Source organism: Macrobrachium rosenbergii, chromosome 10 (genome assembly GCF_040412425.1).
Source record: "Macrobrachium rosenbergii isolate ZJJX-2024 chromosome 10, ASM4041242v1, whole genome shotgun sequence".
In the NCBI taxonomy this organism is placed as follows: domain Eukaryota; kingdom Metazoa; phylum Arthropoda; class Malacostraca; order Decapoda; family Palaemonidae; genus Macrobrachium; species Macrobrachium rosenbergii.
The window spans coordinates 7,567,561-7,583,780 of NC_089750.1; the positions used below are offsets into that span (position 1 = coordinate 7,567,561).

Here is a 16,220-nt window from a genome sequence, read left to right on the forward strand (position 1 = left end):
AGGTAGTTTCCCTCACTCCTTCTTTGGATACACTTCATTTCTTTGAACAGTTCCTGGAAAGGGTCGGCGAGATTTGAGAAGATCGAGCGAGTGAACGATGCAATCTGGTCTTGCTTCTTCTTTTCAGTCTCTTTGAAAGAAAGGTGGAATCTCAACAACGTTCTGGAAAAATTCTGTTCTGACGCCCACTCTCCCTCCCTTTGATCTAGAAATCCTTGGCGTCTCACCCTTTATGCTCCCGAGTGCAGAAGATTGCTCTTACCATAGAGGTTTGAGCCGCGAGAGAGTGGAAGAGTTGGAGTTCTATCCTCCGGACCTGACATCTCCCTACACTGGTTTTGCCAGGCTGAAGGGAGAGGTTTGGAACAGGTCTGATAAAGTCCCTAAGGAGACGGTCATCTATCCTAGGGACCAAGCCCAGTCGTCTTTGATGAGGACCCATACGGAGTGTTAGCGGAGAACAAAGCTCCACCAGCTAAGAGTGTTCACTATGTTCACTCTCAGTGATGTTCTCCTTCTCCCTTGCACTTCAGTAGCCTCCCTGACTAACAAACTTGCTTGAGGTAAACCCCTTCCTCATCTCCGTGAGACGGACCCTACATCGCTCGTCTTTCCCGGAGGCACCGACTTCTGGAAGGGAGCCCCTAATACGTTTACGGTGACTCGACTTGACCCAGACTGCGCCTCTGATCTGTTCAGTGAGCAGCTCCTAAAAGAATCAGTCGCTCTTGAAAACAGAGGCTGATGAGGAAGGCTCGCCAGGTCTTTGAACTCTTTGTGCGAAACAACTTCTTTGGTTTACAGAGAAGATCCATTATTCAGGTCTTAGCCAGGGAAATCTCTCTTGTGGGTTTCAGCAGATCTGTTTGACTTATGACTGCCCGGCCCAGCCTGCGGAAAGCACATCTTTTCAGCAGCCACAGTTCGGCATAAGGAACCAATAAGCTTCTTAAGAGTTCGATCTAGAATTGCTAATCTTTTCCCACAAGAGCAGAAGTTGATGCAGAACTTATCACAGAGGCAGCTAGGGTCAATCAAAGCCTCCGTTCCCGTTGGGGCCTGCCCTATGAAACAGTCTGATCTTGCCAGCACTCCCACAAGTCCAGTAAATTTAAACACTTCAGCGTCTTCCAGCTCAGTCCCTTGGTCAGGTTCCTTTACAAAAGTCAACCTTCGACCTCTTCCTCCCATCCTCCCCTCAGTATGTCTGGTAAACCCGGCACATCAGTCTTTGGCTGCTCCTTCCTATGTCTCCTCCCAGCTTTCCAATCCTGCATGAGTCAGGGAAATTTCGCCCCAGACAATCACCCAGACAATGAAGCCCACGTGAAAGCCGCTCGGGAAGGAGCCGCTCCTCTCAGGAACAGGGAGGTACAGAGGCTCAGAGGAAGCTCTGGGACCGATGACATACATCCTGGGCGGGAGAACACACCATTCGAGCTCGGTGGACCTTCTGTCCCTGGGCTCCAGAGTATAGTTTCAAGGGCCTGGGCTGGAGTTGGATGCGACAATCCCCTCCACCCAGTCAAGTTTAGCTCAGGCTCACGACCAAGGATCTCGAGGACTTTGTGGAGGTCTCCTACAGAAACAGGCTATAGAGAAGTGAGGTCTCTGAAGTTCAAGGCAAGCTCTTTTGTGTTCCGAAAGAGTTCAACAAGCGGAGTAATTCTGGACTTGTCCGTCTGAATTCCTACATTCGTTGCGACAAGTTTCGGATACTGTCTCCCAAGTTGGACCCTACTGCCCGTGGAACGTAACCACCTCTCTAGATCTCTCCGGCGCCTATTATCACGTCCGGGTTGAAGGTTCTCCCCTTTCTGGGGTTTCGGGCTCGGAAGGCAGGCATATTCCTTCAAAGGTGATGCCTTCCGGCCTCAACATAGCCCCAGGATTTTTGCCAAGTTGACAGACATGAGGTCGGTACAGCGAAAACTCGATCTCAAGGAATTCGCTGTCGTATCTCGACGACTGGATCATCTGGGCGTCGAAGCGGGGAATGCGAGAGTTACATCCGTGGTGGTGCGACTTTCTAGAATCGCCAGGCTTCGTGTAAACAGGGAGAAGTCGCCTGGTTCCAGCAGTTGTTTTCAATGGCTAGGAGTCAGTGGGATCTGAATTCTCCTAGCTCTCTTCCTCCTCCGAGAGGAAGGAGATAGTAGAACAACCAGACAGTTTCTCAAATCCACAAAAAGGGCCTCTCGGCCGGACCAGGAACGTGTCTTGGTTCCCTTCAGTTAAGCAGGTGACAGACCTGTTGCTGAAAAGTGAAACTGAAGGATATCAACAGGGTGTGGCTTGGTCCGAACCGCCGAAATGTCAGGCTCAGGGACAGGTGTCTCTGATTCCCCACATCTTGAAGAAGCGACTCCGTCCTTGGTCAACTGTCAGAGGCGCCTGTCAAGTCAGTCCCACCGTTTCTCCTCCGGCGTTGGTTATCCACACAGATGCCTCATGGCGAATTGGGAGGATATTCTCAACACCAAAAGTACCAGGGACTGGTCCCTCATGTTCCGCCAGTTCATATAAATGTTCTGGAGGCCATGGCGGTCTTCACTTACCTTAGAAGAAGCTTCTTCCACCCAAGAAGATTCACATAAGACTGGTTCTGGACAGCGCCACACGGTCCACTGCATGAGGGAGGTTCAAAATCAGAGGCAGGATCAACCAGGTAATGATTGCACTTTTCTCCTTGGCCTGCAAGAACAAGTGGCACTATCTGCCACCCATCTTGCAGGGGTCGGGCTTGATAAGTAAGCAGATTCCCTCTCCAGGACAACTCCTCGGTCGGGTGGTCCTAGACGAGGGCTGGATTCAATTGGATCTGCCAACTAGTTCGGGTGCAGGAAAACAGATTTGTTAGCAACCAAGCTCAACAAGCTCCTCATTCACGTAGCTCCCAACCTGGACCCTCAGCTCTCTTTTCACGGACGCAATGTCATTGGATTGGAGACAGGTGGAAGGTGATCTATCTGTTCCCTCAGTGAATTTGTTGTTGAAAGTCACTCCACAAACTGAGGGCGTTCAAAGTCAAGTAGCTCTAGTGGCTCCCTACTGGCCAGGCAGCTGGTTTCCTCTTCTGCTAGAACTGAAACCATACATCCGAATCCCCAGTCCCGAAACTAACGTGTAAGCTCAGACTAAACATGTAGCTTCCTCAAAAATCCAAAATGCCCTGGCTTTGTGGACTTTATGAAGTTGCGGCTCAAGGGATGCTAACATTGATCCTGTCAATACCATGTTCTTAGAATCAGATAAGCGGGCCTCACTCGTCAGTGCGACTCAGCAATTAGAAACTAGCACTCTTTTAAGAAGAATCAGAGGCTACAATGTGACCATTAATTTAAGCGGTCTCTTTTGATCACTGTTTAGAAAGGGTTTGGCAGCTGGTACTGTATTACTACAGTCAGAGTCGGCTCGTAAAGTGTTCTTGTATGGTTTCAAAAATTGACCTCACAGACCACTTACTTTTCTTTGCATCCCTAAAGCATGTACACGTCTGAGGCCAGTAATCCGTCCACATACGGTTTCCTGGTTTCTAAATGGCGTGTTGAAGTTAACCTCAGATATCGATAATCAATCCTGCCTACCTTTCCTTGTTGAGAAACGTTGTTTAGTTAGCCTGGCTTGGTGCTAGAATTTCGGAGCTGTCTCTGCACTCTCTAGGGAACCCAACCACGTCATTCCCTTCCATCAGGGGAGGTTTTGCTGATTCCTCACCCTACCTTCCTGGCCAAAAATGAGAATCCGCCAGCATAGGTGAGAGTGCCTTGGAAGAATTCTTCCCTGCCTCTAGACCTGTCCCTGTGTCAGTTCATACTTTGAGGGCTTATTTAGACAGGTCTCTCACATCTCTTCTGGGCCTCTCTTTATCAGGGAAGGAGGGGGTAATCTTTCTATGTCTGCTATTAGACACAGATCCTTTACTTTATCAAGCAGGCTAACCCTGGTACAGTCCCAAAAGTTCATGATAATAGAGCTGTGGCCACCTCATTAGTACTTTCATTACGCATGAATTTCCACGGATCTTGCAGTACACACAGGTTTGAAGTCACCCTTGGTTTCTGGCAGCCACTATTTAGAGAAATCTTAGAAGCTCTTAGAATTCTCATGATCGCGGCAGGAGCGTTGTCCCTCCCTCTAGTTCCCTTTCTGATTCCTAGTCATTTCTCCTCCACTGCCTCAGTTATCCCCTTACGTTAAATTTCAGTCAAGGCTTGCCTTGACTTCTCACCTAACTGTGTTATCCATGTATTTGTCTAAATGACACATTTAAGTTATAAGGTTTTCAATATTGTATAGTTATTTGTTTATGTATTTTTAAGCTAACATCAGTTTCTTTGTACATTATTGTTATTGTTACTACAGTGATTAAAGAAAGTTTCTTTTGGACCTTGGTCTTCTGTTCCCATAGAATTTTTATCTTTTTAGTTTAAATTATGTTTATTTCTCTGTTAATTTTCATCGTGACACGGGACCCGATCCAGAAAAGGAGATTTTATTGTGAAGGAAAAATCTATTTCTGGAGAGGGGACGATGTCACCAGCAACCCCACCTCCATCATGTGTCATGTCCTCCCATAGTAAACATCATTCTAGTGGGGTGTTGCTTTCATGGAATCGGCTAGCAGTGTTTTGTGTGCTGTCCACGGGTGGTACATGGGTTTATATGACACCTCCTGTGGGACTTTTTGACCTTGGGATCTCTATGGGATAAGGTTCCGTGTTTTGTAGTTCACCCTTTTCCATACAGACTCCATCTGATGGAGCTCGCTCTGAAGTAGTAACTCAGCATTTCATTTAGCTTTCTCTCTGGTATCTAACAGCAGGAATTACCTAGAAATAAGTGCTGAATGGACTTTTCATCGGGTGACACGGTCCCCTCTCCAGAAATAGATTTTTCCTTCGTCAAAATCCCTTTATTGTCTAATGTATAACTTAATCGCAAAAATATGAAACGTGATGAATATATAAATAAGATAGAATCCACGAAGGAAAAAGTAACACTGGGGTGCCACGAGGTCTTTTGACTGGCATCCTTTACTTAGCTAAGTAAAGGGCGCCAGTTGAAAAGCCTCGCAGCACTCTGGTGTTTCTTTTGCCTTCATGGATTTTGTCTTATTTATTATCTAATGTCTTTTATGTTTATTGTATGAGTCTTTATCCATATAGTACGTAGATAACACTGATCTTCTGTTTTGAGCCATAGAGTGCTGCAAAGGAAATTATGAAAGTGTTGACTTTTTTTTTTTTCTCCATGTGCAGTCTGGCAAAGTAACTGAAAGTTTTATACTTCTTTTTCTCCAGTTTCCTTTGTTTTCATTCTGACCAAACTTTTATCTATACAGTATATAAAGAACATTCAGTATTCCTATCCGAGTCATAGAACACTTAAAATGAAACGGGAAAAATAATTTTTTTTTTTATATGCAGACCTATGGAAACATGACCGAAAATTGTCAAATATTTTTTCCTCCGAACTCCTTTACGCTCATTCTCTGGCTAAATCTTCCACCAAAAAGTACATAATTAACATTAATCGTCCATTCTGAGCGACAGAGTACTGGAAAGTAAATGTTGAACATTTGACTGAAAGTTCTTGCAATTTATTGTCCTCTAATTTTATTCACTTCCAGTTTATGACATTCCATTTATACAGTATATAAAAAACACTAATCATCCTTTTTTAGTCATAATGTTCAAATCAACAGTTGTTTTACAACAAACCCATAGTGTACTATTAACCCATCATGTGGTTATGAAGTGGTATAGTTCAAAGTTTAATGGGTTTGTAATATTGTTTCTAAGAATTTACTACTTATGAATTGTGTTCTTGTGGATACTGAGGAGTGACTATTTCATGTGAGGAATTGCATTATGTTTTCATGCGTTAGCAATCAGTATTTTTTTATTAAAAACCCATTAATCATAAATAAACTTGAAGTGCTGAATACATCCAGTTTGTAAAGGTGCAAAGAAAGATCTAAATGCTTATGCCTAGCCAATTCTGCCAAGTCCATGACACCACACACTACATTCTTCTGTGCACCTCATTCTTGTCAAAACGTGCTGCTACTTGTCCCAGTACCACCAAATGTTTCCCACTTTTGTGTGTTATACCAATCATGGATTATCATTATTACTTACCTTACTTTTGTAATGTGATGCCTATTTCACAAGTTACATGCTTTCTATTACTTTTTGTTTGGGCCACAATTCTACTTTTGCAGTTTTTCTCATTTCCATCATGTAACTTTAAGGAAATTGAGTAAATTTCAGTGAAGTCAGTGATTATAATTAAGTTGGAGGGGGGGGGGGAGAACCTGGATATTAGAAGCTGTTAGGTGAGGAAATTGTGGAACTAGGAGTTGAGCCTTTTGACTATTACATCTCTGGACCACAACCCCTATGTGCATCTCTACAACAGCTCCCGAGTATTATCTTTTGCTTCAGCCTAGTCCCTCTGGTGTCCTTGAAGTCCCCTGTCACCCTGTGCTATTTTAATTGTAAGAATGGCCAAAAATGGCCACTACTCTGTTTAGGTATTTATAAATCAATATTACTCGCTACCACATGGGAAACTTCTCTGACATCCTGTTGAAGGGATTGTCACAGAAAGTACTATATAATTAGTGCAGAAATAGCATGACTTTTCATGTTAGTACAAGTGCTAACCACAATTTTCATCACTAAATGAGAATCACAGGGGATTAATTGGTGTGGAAACTAATAATGGACAGTCCAAACCCTGTGTCATTTATTACAATGGTTTACTTTACTAATTTTTGATAATGATTTGGTTCACTTTGAGTTACAAATGTATGTTTGGTCATCGGATGCAGCTCATTATAATATTAGCATTATTTTTCCTGACGTAATAATCTCCTTTTATCATTTTATAATTATGGAAAATCTTGGTGTAGGGACAAGATGCTAACTATTTTTGTCCTTTTGCAGAGTAAAGTATCATAACCTTCCAGACACCATTCCTGTTCCTGAATTACTTGAAAAGTACTTAAAAAATGGCAAGGGTAAGTTATGATGCATTAGTTGCATGACAAAATTTGTATTACTGTATATTCATAAGAGTTGTTAACTGTACTTGTACTTTATCATAGTGTCCTTTAAACAGGATTAGAGAATATTGGCAAGACTTTCCACAAAAGACACAGCTTGTGTATTTTGCAATTTTTTTCATTAGGTAATCTCTTCAGTTAATAGTTATTCATTTATTAGGTTTTACATGTTATTTGTTACCCAAAGTATAGTGGGCTTTAGTATACTGTAATTTGTGTTGGTGAAGGGCTTGCAAGACATTTTTTTTTGTTTTAGTGTGCTTATCCTATTCAGTTGTCTACTAGTCTTCGTTTTTCAGTGACTTGTGACAGGAATAGAATTTCTGTTAATGTTAATTACCTTTCAGTGTTTTATTTTCATTCTTGTGTTTCCAATATATACTTTTGTTGGTAGATTCCTGTTTTGGGTTTCACTGTTAAGTTGTTCTTTGACAAAAATGAGAAAGACAAAAACTAATTACATTATAGAAAATATTTAATTTGCTGCTTTGATTTTCACAATAGTTTTCCCAGGTATTCCTCAGCAGAGATTGGGATACAGTACCTTCTGTCCTGTGGTGCAGTGGTTTTGATAAAGTTTTTTGTGACTGACAGTAGTGGTACAATTTCATGGCCTTGGTAGACAAAGGACCATGTTACACAACTGCTTTTTCAAAGCATAAGTCTTCCTGAGACAGTCTGAGCTCTTTAGAAGCTGAGGCTTGGGTGAGTTTAATTAGATTTCAGTCTTGTTTCCCTGAGTGAGTTTAATATTTCAGTCTTGGGGAAACCATTATCCCCCATATTGGGAGGGAGGTATCACTCATTGCCAAGAGGGTTGTGGAGATTCTGGAAGAGGTCAGGGTACTTGTCAGCGGAGCTCTTTATATGGAGGGGTTATGGCAGTGATGTCATGCTTGTCTACCCAATTAACTATGAGTAGAAGGACATTGGATGTATACCAGGTTTATTGTTAGTATTTATAGCAGTCTGGGATGCAGTTGAGAAGACCGAAAATTTCCTGGCATAAGAGGGAAAGTAAAAGTCTTTGGATCCTGAGATATGTACTCTTCTATTAAAAGTAGAGAACTTACTAAATACTGCTGGGCTTTTTATAACTGGTGACTGAACACGTGACCTCTGCCTTAACCCTTAGTGGATGGATTGAGCTTCAGTGTGAAGTAGAATTACACACCACTGTTATGGTAATAATGATTCGAAACAAAGGTGCCAATAATTCTATATGCTATAAATTCACTAATGGCAACTTTTATACAGACGTGGGAGTTCGGCATGTATCAGTAATGCTTGTGACTTCAAGGGGGAAGGTACTGCATCTCTCTCACATAAGTCTTTGTGCAAATTTGCTTGTAAATATACGAAGGGGTGCTGTTGTTTTTTGTTTTTGTCTTTTACGATAGTATGCCGGTTGTAAATGTAATTTTACAAAGAAAACTGCAAAGAAATATTAGAAAAAGCATGTACAGTAAAAGTAAAAAAAAAAGTTACTGAATCTTCCTTCTCGTAAACTTACGTGAATATTTTACAACAAATATGCAAAAAATTTGTTACTGCTTTTATTTCTTATCTGTTTTGACATTGTGTGAGAAGTAATAATAATTTCACAAAATCCAAAAAACTTATTTATTAGAGGAAACATATATAACTTGGTAAAATTTACGATTGTCTTGTAAATGAGGCCCCACAAGGGGTTGTAAATAGTCATTTTCAACTTCTCGTGGAAGGTAGGGAAAATTTTTTAGAATTTTTTTTATTTATACAGTGTGAATGTACGTGTCATTCTCTTTCCATTGACGTGATTTTTTTTTTCTTATTTTGCCGACCCCAAAGTTTCCCCGGTCTGGGGTGCTGCACATTGATAAATTATGCCGTCCCTTAAGGGTTAATTTGTATATAGGGCATTACTAAAGTGAGTGGTTCAAAAGAAAAGTGTTTATAAATTATCATTAGTCAAATGTACAGTAATGAGAAATGAAGCTCAGTATTTTACAAAGAAAATCTATAGTCTATGCTATAATCTGATCTAAACAGTCATCTTGCTTAAAACTTGAAGAAAATTTACATATGCTCTACTACTTTAGTCCCTAAATGTATATCTCAACTTAACTGACTTCTTTCATTGTGAACTACACTATTATAATGGTTTACTGCTCTCCTCATCAGCCATATTATCTTGATGGTTTACTGCTAGGCTACCTTTTTAGATGTGATGCATTTTGTTGATAAATATGTTAAATTTGGTAATAAGTGATAAGAATAATTTTATGCTAGAATTCCTGTTATGATAGTTCGCTGTGAGATTATCCTCAAGTGTTCAAGTGTAGGCTAAACTGTAGGATCATTGTTACTTCTCAGTCTTTTTACTTATCAGAAAGCCAGATCCCAAGGCATCTGAAGTTAAAGGGCTGTAAAAAGCAGAACCTAAATTTCCTATTTGACTGCTCTTTATTGATATAAAATTTTCATGTAACATTATGCAAGTATGATTTATATACTACAGTATTGAATATTTATATATGCGCTATACATATGCCCATCACTTATGATAAAAATCTAAACATATGCCTGTTATGCACGAGGAGAAGTTAAAACACACGTATAAAATGAAGGCAGGAGAGCCTAGCAACAATAATGATAAATACTGCATTACAGTTAGCCATTGTATTTCTTAATTTTACAGTAAATCTCTGCGTCACAAGGAAAGTTGTGTACAAAGAAAAGTAGTTATGAAATTTGTTACATAAGCCTTATTATTACCAATATAATCATGGAAAAGAGAAATGGTAATGAATCTAATCTGAGGAAATGTATATTTTTTTATTTATCTTTAGCACAGCATGAAATGACTTGGCCACAACAAAATATGCAAGAAAGTAATGAACAATTTGTATAAAAACTTTCAAGCAGAAGATGTGGACAAAATATTAAGTACCTAGAAATGAGCAATATACAGTACTGCTTTGATGGTTATTGTTTCTTACTAAGTCTGCCAGTTTTCAGTTTAGCTGTGTAGTTGTTATCACTGACAGGTATTTGGTGATTACTAGGTTGTCCCTCATTGCATGTTTAATGCTGAAAAACCATTCCAATACCTGTACAGAAGAGAGCTTGGTTAGTAGGGCTGAAGGAAAAAGAATTTACATTTCAAATTTGTAAAAAATCAACTGAAGGGAAAGCCAACTTACCATAAATGATCTACTTTCCAATCATTTAGCTCTCACTTTGTTTCCTGTACTACCTCATATTTCATGTGGACTGAGCATATACAACAATATGATCAGTAGGATGGTAAGCAATTACTACAAATATGATCAATATGTTTATACAAAAAACTTCTACAAAGTTATGGAAAAGAATTCTACTAAATTCACAAATTCTTAAGTAATTTGTATTTTTCCTAACATACAAACCTTTGGTGTTTACATAGGGGATCACAGAAACATGGTAGGTACCCCTTACAGAAACATGGAAGGCATCCCTTTCAAACTCCATCCCTTTCCTGAAAGGGAAGTAAGGTTAAGAAGTAGGAATAAGATGGTAAGACTGCTTTTCTCCTCACATGCGGCCTCCGGTGGGGAGCGCAATTAGACTTAAGGATCATTTTCTGTGACTGAAATCTGGGTAGTAGCTGTCCTCGTCAGGATATCAACTTCCCTTCGAGTTCCTACCATTCTCATTAACCACCCGGGCCATGTTCACAAGTTCGTTCTGTGGGGAAGTTAAAGGTTATACGGCTTGTTGGTTCCAAGTTTCCTCTGTGGGGAAGTTAAAGGTTATACTGTATAAATACGTTGTGGAAATTGTACAATATTTTTAGATGTAAGTGACCAGTATTGACACTGAATTTAGTTTTTGTATTCTTTCCTACTAAGGCTGAAACTCAGTTTAGGTGGAAGGCCGATTTTGTGAATATCACAGATGTTTGTACAGAACTGATGAATCCAGGAAAGCTCTTGGAAACTAGTTGCATACCAAGGGTCTTAAGAACTAAAGAAGGGGTTTATGCAAGGAAGTGAATGTAACCCTAAAGATTACAGAATGGGCATCCATATCTAATACTTGGAACAGACTCAAGAGGCAGTGTCATGTGAAAATAGAGACTTCAGTATAATTACTGATTAAAAATTTCAACAAGTGAGAGGCTCTCAGCCTTGCCTATCTTACCTTATTTTCAAAAACTTGCATTTTCTAGAATGTCTGTCTGGTTAGCTGAGATTGTCCTCGAGAGCTGTTCCTATTGTTGCTTTGACAAATGAGGTACACTGATGGCTGATGTGGCAGGTAGGGTTGAGTTGTTAAAGTTGATAAAACATCACTGAGGGAAGGCCAATTTTCCCAAGGATACCATCATCTGCAAGATGACAGACCACCAATATTGAAAGCTAAAAGTCCAAGGGAGACGACTTTAGAAAGGGGAATTAGAATCATACTGATGGTGTCCACTACCCATAATTAAGCTCCAATTTCCTGCTAGGACCTCCAGTATATCTGGGGCAGGTCCTCACTGGCTGAAGAACTGTCCTTGGGTGGATGCAAATTCATCTTTGCTCTTATCCTTTCACCAGAGACTGACTGAATACTGTCATCCTTTCCTCAGCTGAAAGGGTAACTTTTGCATCATTGGTGTCTGCCTGGTAAGGGTGAATGGGTAGAAGCAGCAGCTGAGAGGGTGTATTGGGAGTCCTCAGGTGGTTGGGCTTCTATGATGACATTGCAGAAGAGTGGCTTTTTCTGCTAGGTCAAAAAAACTGCCTGGAGGAGAACAAGGTACACAAGTTAATCATTGCTGCAATAGTCATGGATGAAAGTTTCTGGTAACTCCTTAACCAGCATGTTGGAGAACAGTAATAAGCTGAGTGAGTCTGGAACAGTCATGGCTGTCAGAGGATAATATACTGGGTAGGTCATAGGGGACTGAGTCTCATTTCATCATCACAAAGTTGCCTAGAGAAACAAAACCATTTGCATATGCAAGACTGATGTCCTGCCCAGCAAAAGCACCATCATCCTTGCCCTGCAACAGCTTCTGACAATTTGTCATCTGCCAGTAATGAACTGATGGCACTGAAGACCAACTCTTGATGTACCTTGCTGTCATTCCATTTCATTAGTGAGAGGGTTACAGAAAACAAGGTGGAAGATGCTGGATCCTGTTTCTTTGTACACCTTCAGGCAATGACTAAAGGTGTGCCTATGAGGAAAAACCTTGTCTTTTGTAAACTTCTCAGCCTGTGGTCACATAGGGAGCTTGGTTGCGGAGTAGCCATAGGGTGATCATACCCCTATGGAATTCCTTTTTTGTCCATTTTATACTTGATGTCCACCAGGATATTTGAAGTTGCAGTGACAACTGAAGGGTCAAAAACTTGCCAAAGGAGCCACAAGCTAAAAGTTTGCCAGGAATCCGTACTATGACGGAAGTGTCCTTCTATGGGCATTGTGATTGTGACAGGCTAAGAATTTTGCTCACCAGTCCATGACATTGTGGGATGGATTGCAGCAGGTCTTCTACAGGGAATGAATGAGGAAAAGGAGGGTTTGAAGTCCTAGAAAGCTGTGGCACCCTGGGCATGGATCTCTACAGTACCTACTATCCAGGAACATGGATTAAGGAGATACTAGGAACTGATAAGTACTTTCTCTTCTAGCAGCTGGTTGTAACTGCTGATCCTTAAGAGAGTGGGATTTCATAAAAAGCAGAGGGCAATAAAGTAGAAGTTCCTTTAGAAGGCCTATTCACAAAAGAGCACCCTTTCCTTGAAGTCAACTGGTAGATATTCCACTTAACAACACTGATGATAGAAGGATAACTATTAAGTTGACATCAGTAGACTTGGACAATGAGCAGTCTTGACTTGAAAAAATGCTTCCAGATTAGCAATGAATATCTGTGTTGGTGTGACCCTAGATGACCTTTCTTTCAAAATACAGTACTCTAAATGAATCTGTACTGTGGCTACAGTCAAGGAGGGCCCAAGGCAAATGATCTCCAGAGATTGAAGCTAGTTAGCTGTATATCTACAACTCCGAAGGTTCCTAGGAACATTTCCTTGAGAAGGCAGCAAAGGGCTGGCTAGATTGAGTGATTATGAGGTTAAGGCTCAAAAGTAACAGGAACCATGGTAACTGCTGGTGTTGGTGCAGCAACTGAATTGGAAACAAATTTCAGGAACTGCAAGGAAAGGTACAGGCACCACAGAAGCAGGTTGTACTTGCTGCATTAGTACAGCAAGAGCTGCCAATGCATTCATATCAAGAGACTCATCAGGCAAGGTTCAGGCACAGACAGTGTCAATGGCAGGTCTAGCCAACATATGCATAGCAGGAACATCATGCATGAAAGGCGTAGCAGGTGTAGGAGCAGCTGGTATAATAAATCCAGCAAGAAAAGCAGGTTTGTCAAAAACAGCTGTCAAAGTAGTAACAGAAACCATGAGAACAGCAAGCAGAATAGGAAGAACGGAAAGTAAAGCCAGGGCAGCTGAACCAGCAAGCACATAGCAAGAACAGTTGGCAGAGCAACTGTGGCAGGAACAACAGGAGCAGACAGTAACAAAGGTGTGGGAGAAATGGCTAGTGTGGCAGATGTCAGAAACTGCAGTTGGAGGAGTAACACTAGAAAATATATTTGGTGAATACAATGAATATATAAAACTTTATATACCATGCAGTAATTTTTAATATTTGAACAGCAAAAGGATCACTGCTATAACAATACTATAATGCAACAAACCATGAATATATAATAATGAAATTGTCTTGTTTGGTAATTATGAGAGGATTACAACAGAAAATTAAAGCATAATACTTTGAGGAATAAAGACAATTAGAATTTCAGGAAAATGAGAATGTTCAAATAGAGAAAACTATTGCTGAGATGTAACCAAGCTTGGCTGATAAAGCTAGGCTAGCCAAATCTTATAATTAGGTACAGTACAACACATGAGGTAAAGATAAGTTGGTGTAAACTAGAGTAACAAAACTAGGAGATATTTTACTATACATAGATCAAGGTGCCTAACTGATAGGAATAATTATGAATATGACGTCAGTACTAATGAGAAAATATTGTGTCGAGTAGCAAGAACAGTAAGTTACCCTAATTCAGGTAACAAAAACAGGAGGATACCAATGAAAGCTACTTGGCTAGTTAACCAGTGACACTAATTATGTAGTTAAAAGCAACAAAAATACAAAATTGTGAGGCACAGTAACATGACTGCAACCATAGGACAATCCTTTAAGATTCACTGTGCTCTTGACAAAGGAGCAAGATTTACAGGAATAAAGAACTATGTATTTACTTACAGGTTATAGTTACTGGTGAATTGTATAACTTGTTAAGATGGATTCATATTCACCAATTTCTGTAATGTAATAAAATATATAATAAATTCTATACTGTAATGTAATAAAAATCCACAATTATATAGTAAACTGTATTACTATGTAAAAAAAAAAACTTTCAGGTGTATGTTTGCGATAAAATACAAAGCGAGAGGGTAGTTAGTTTTCCTATGAAGTTTTAAAAATGGGGCAGGGTGAGAAGATAACAACTCATCATAGAAGTACTGGTTCGGGTGGTTATTGCGCCAACCTCCGATTGAATTCGGAATAACAACCCGTCACAAAAGCACTGGTTCGGGTGTTGTTAAGTGATAACGAATTCAACTGGCAGTTGCACCAACCTCTGGGTGAATTTGGAATCACTTAACAACACCCGAACCAGTCTTCCGTGATGGGTTGTTATCTTCTCACCCTGCCCCTCATTTTTAAAACTCTTCATAGGAAAACTGCCCTCTTGCTTTGTATTTCAACGTAAACACTGATGAGGAACACTGTTCAGGTGTTCGAAAGTCTGTTTTTATCTTCTACATAGTAATAAATTTACTATATAACTGTGAATTTTTATTACACAACTGTTTTTAACAAGATTGTGAATTTCTTAGCAATGCTTGCATTACCAGCCAAAAGAGGTGGTGAACAAAACCTGGAATAGCTCAAACTGAAAAAAAGTGCTTAAAAACAAAAATCTGCATATAGCTAAGGAAACAAGTTAGGAAGCATTGTTGAGCTGTTGCCAGCATGGTAGGACTCACTGGTGCTAGTGTTGTAGTTAGCGTGCATTTCTTCTGCTACTTTTGTTAGTCTTGGGGAACACTGCAGACTACTATGATAGTCTTAATATGATTAAGAGTTTGTGATGAACAAAAAATATATATCAGGGGTAACATTGTATTCCTTGTAAAGGATCAGTCTACATTGTATTCTCAGAGATGTGCAGGCCATATTCCTGTTTCCTATGCTATAAAACTTCAACAACAGTTGCCTTGGGGAACACTGTTTTGTGAAGCAGGGCAGCAAGGAATAAAATAAGTAGCTGGAGCCTGGGTAGAATGGAGAAAGATAAGCCACCCCACCAACAAATAAATCTTACGATGCCTACACAAGGCCTGAAATACTCTGTAGTAAAACATGAGCATTGCCAAAGAAAATTGAAGATATTTTAAATATGGGTAACTATAGAATGTTAAGATTCATGACCAGAGTGCAGTGGGAAGATTTTACAAATGTGGTGAAGAGATGAGTTGTTCTGTCCAATACTTGAAAAATGGACTACGATCTCGGAGTACGATGACTTGGACATACGATGTAAAGGGATGAGGAACAGCTGTTCAGAAATTAGCAGTAGCAGGATGACAACCTGTAGGAAGGCAAGAAAACCATAGATGAAGATCTGAATCTAATGGGAGTTGACAGAAAGTGCACAGATGAAAGGAGAGTGGAGGGAACTTACCTCATACTTAAACCATAAAGGACAAAGCATATGTAAAAATTTCATGCAGATAAGAACAGTTTAGTGACAGTAAATGTTCAAGCTGGTAAAGCTTTCAAGAAAATAAAAGGTAATTTTCTTGGTGAAAGATAAATTTAATGAACTCTAATGAGGCATGAGTTAATGTTTCCCTGATGAAGAAAGTAGGCTCATTTTGATTATAAATGCTCAGTTCACAACTGATGTATAATTTAGCTTTCCTCTTTTAATGCTCTAGTTTGCTTAGTTAACATTAACCTTGAGCAAAGAATGTGAGGAGGCACTTGTATTTAGAATGAGTAATAAATAAAAATAAATTGTTTTTGACTTTTT

At 40.0% G+C, this 16,220-nt stretch overlaps 1 protein-coding gene and 1 long non-coding RNA gene across 6 annotated transcripts in view; one reads left to right on the forward strand and one right to left on the reverse strand.

Annotated features, from left to right (window-relative positions):
• Positions 1-16,220, forward strand: part of LOC136842470 (uncharacterized) — a 54,519-nt gene that overhangs the window by 27,371 nt on the left and 10,928 nt on the right. For all 3 annotated transcript variants that reach the window (XM_067109846.1, XM_067109845.1, XM_067109847.1), the window contains exon 5: positions 6,954-7,027. In XM_067109846.1, the coding sequence (XP_066965947.1) occupies positions 6,954-7,027 (74 nt within the window). The remainder of the gene's footprint in view (positions 1-6,953; positions 7,028-16,220) is intronic.
• Positions 9,499-16,220, reverse strand: part of LOC136842471 (uncharacterized) — a 259,774-nt gene continuing 253,052 nt past the window's right edge. For 2 of the 3 annotated variants that reach the window (XR_010854227.1, XR_010854226.1), the window contains one exon: positions 9,499-10,164. This is a non-coding gene — a long non-coding RNA (uncharacterized lncRNA). Of the gene's footprint in view, positions 10,165-10,482; positions 10,572-16,220 lie in introns of all 3 variants that reach the window. The other variant, XR_010854228.1, reaches the window with a different exon arrangement.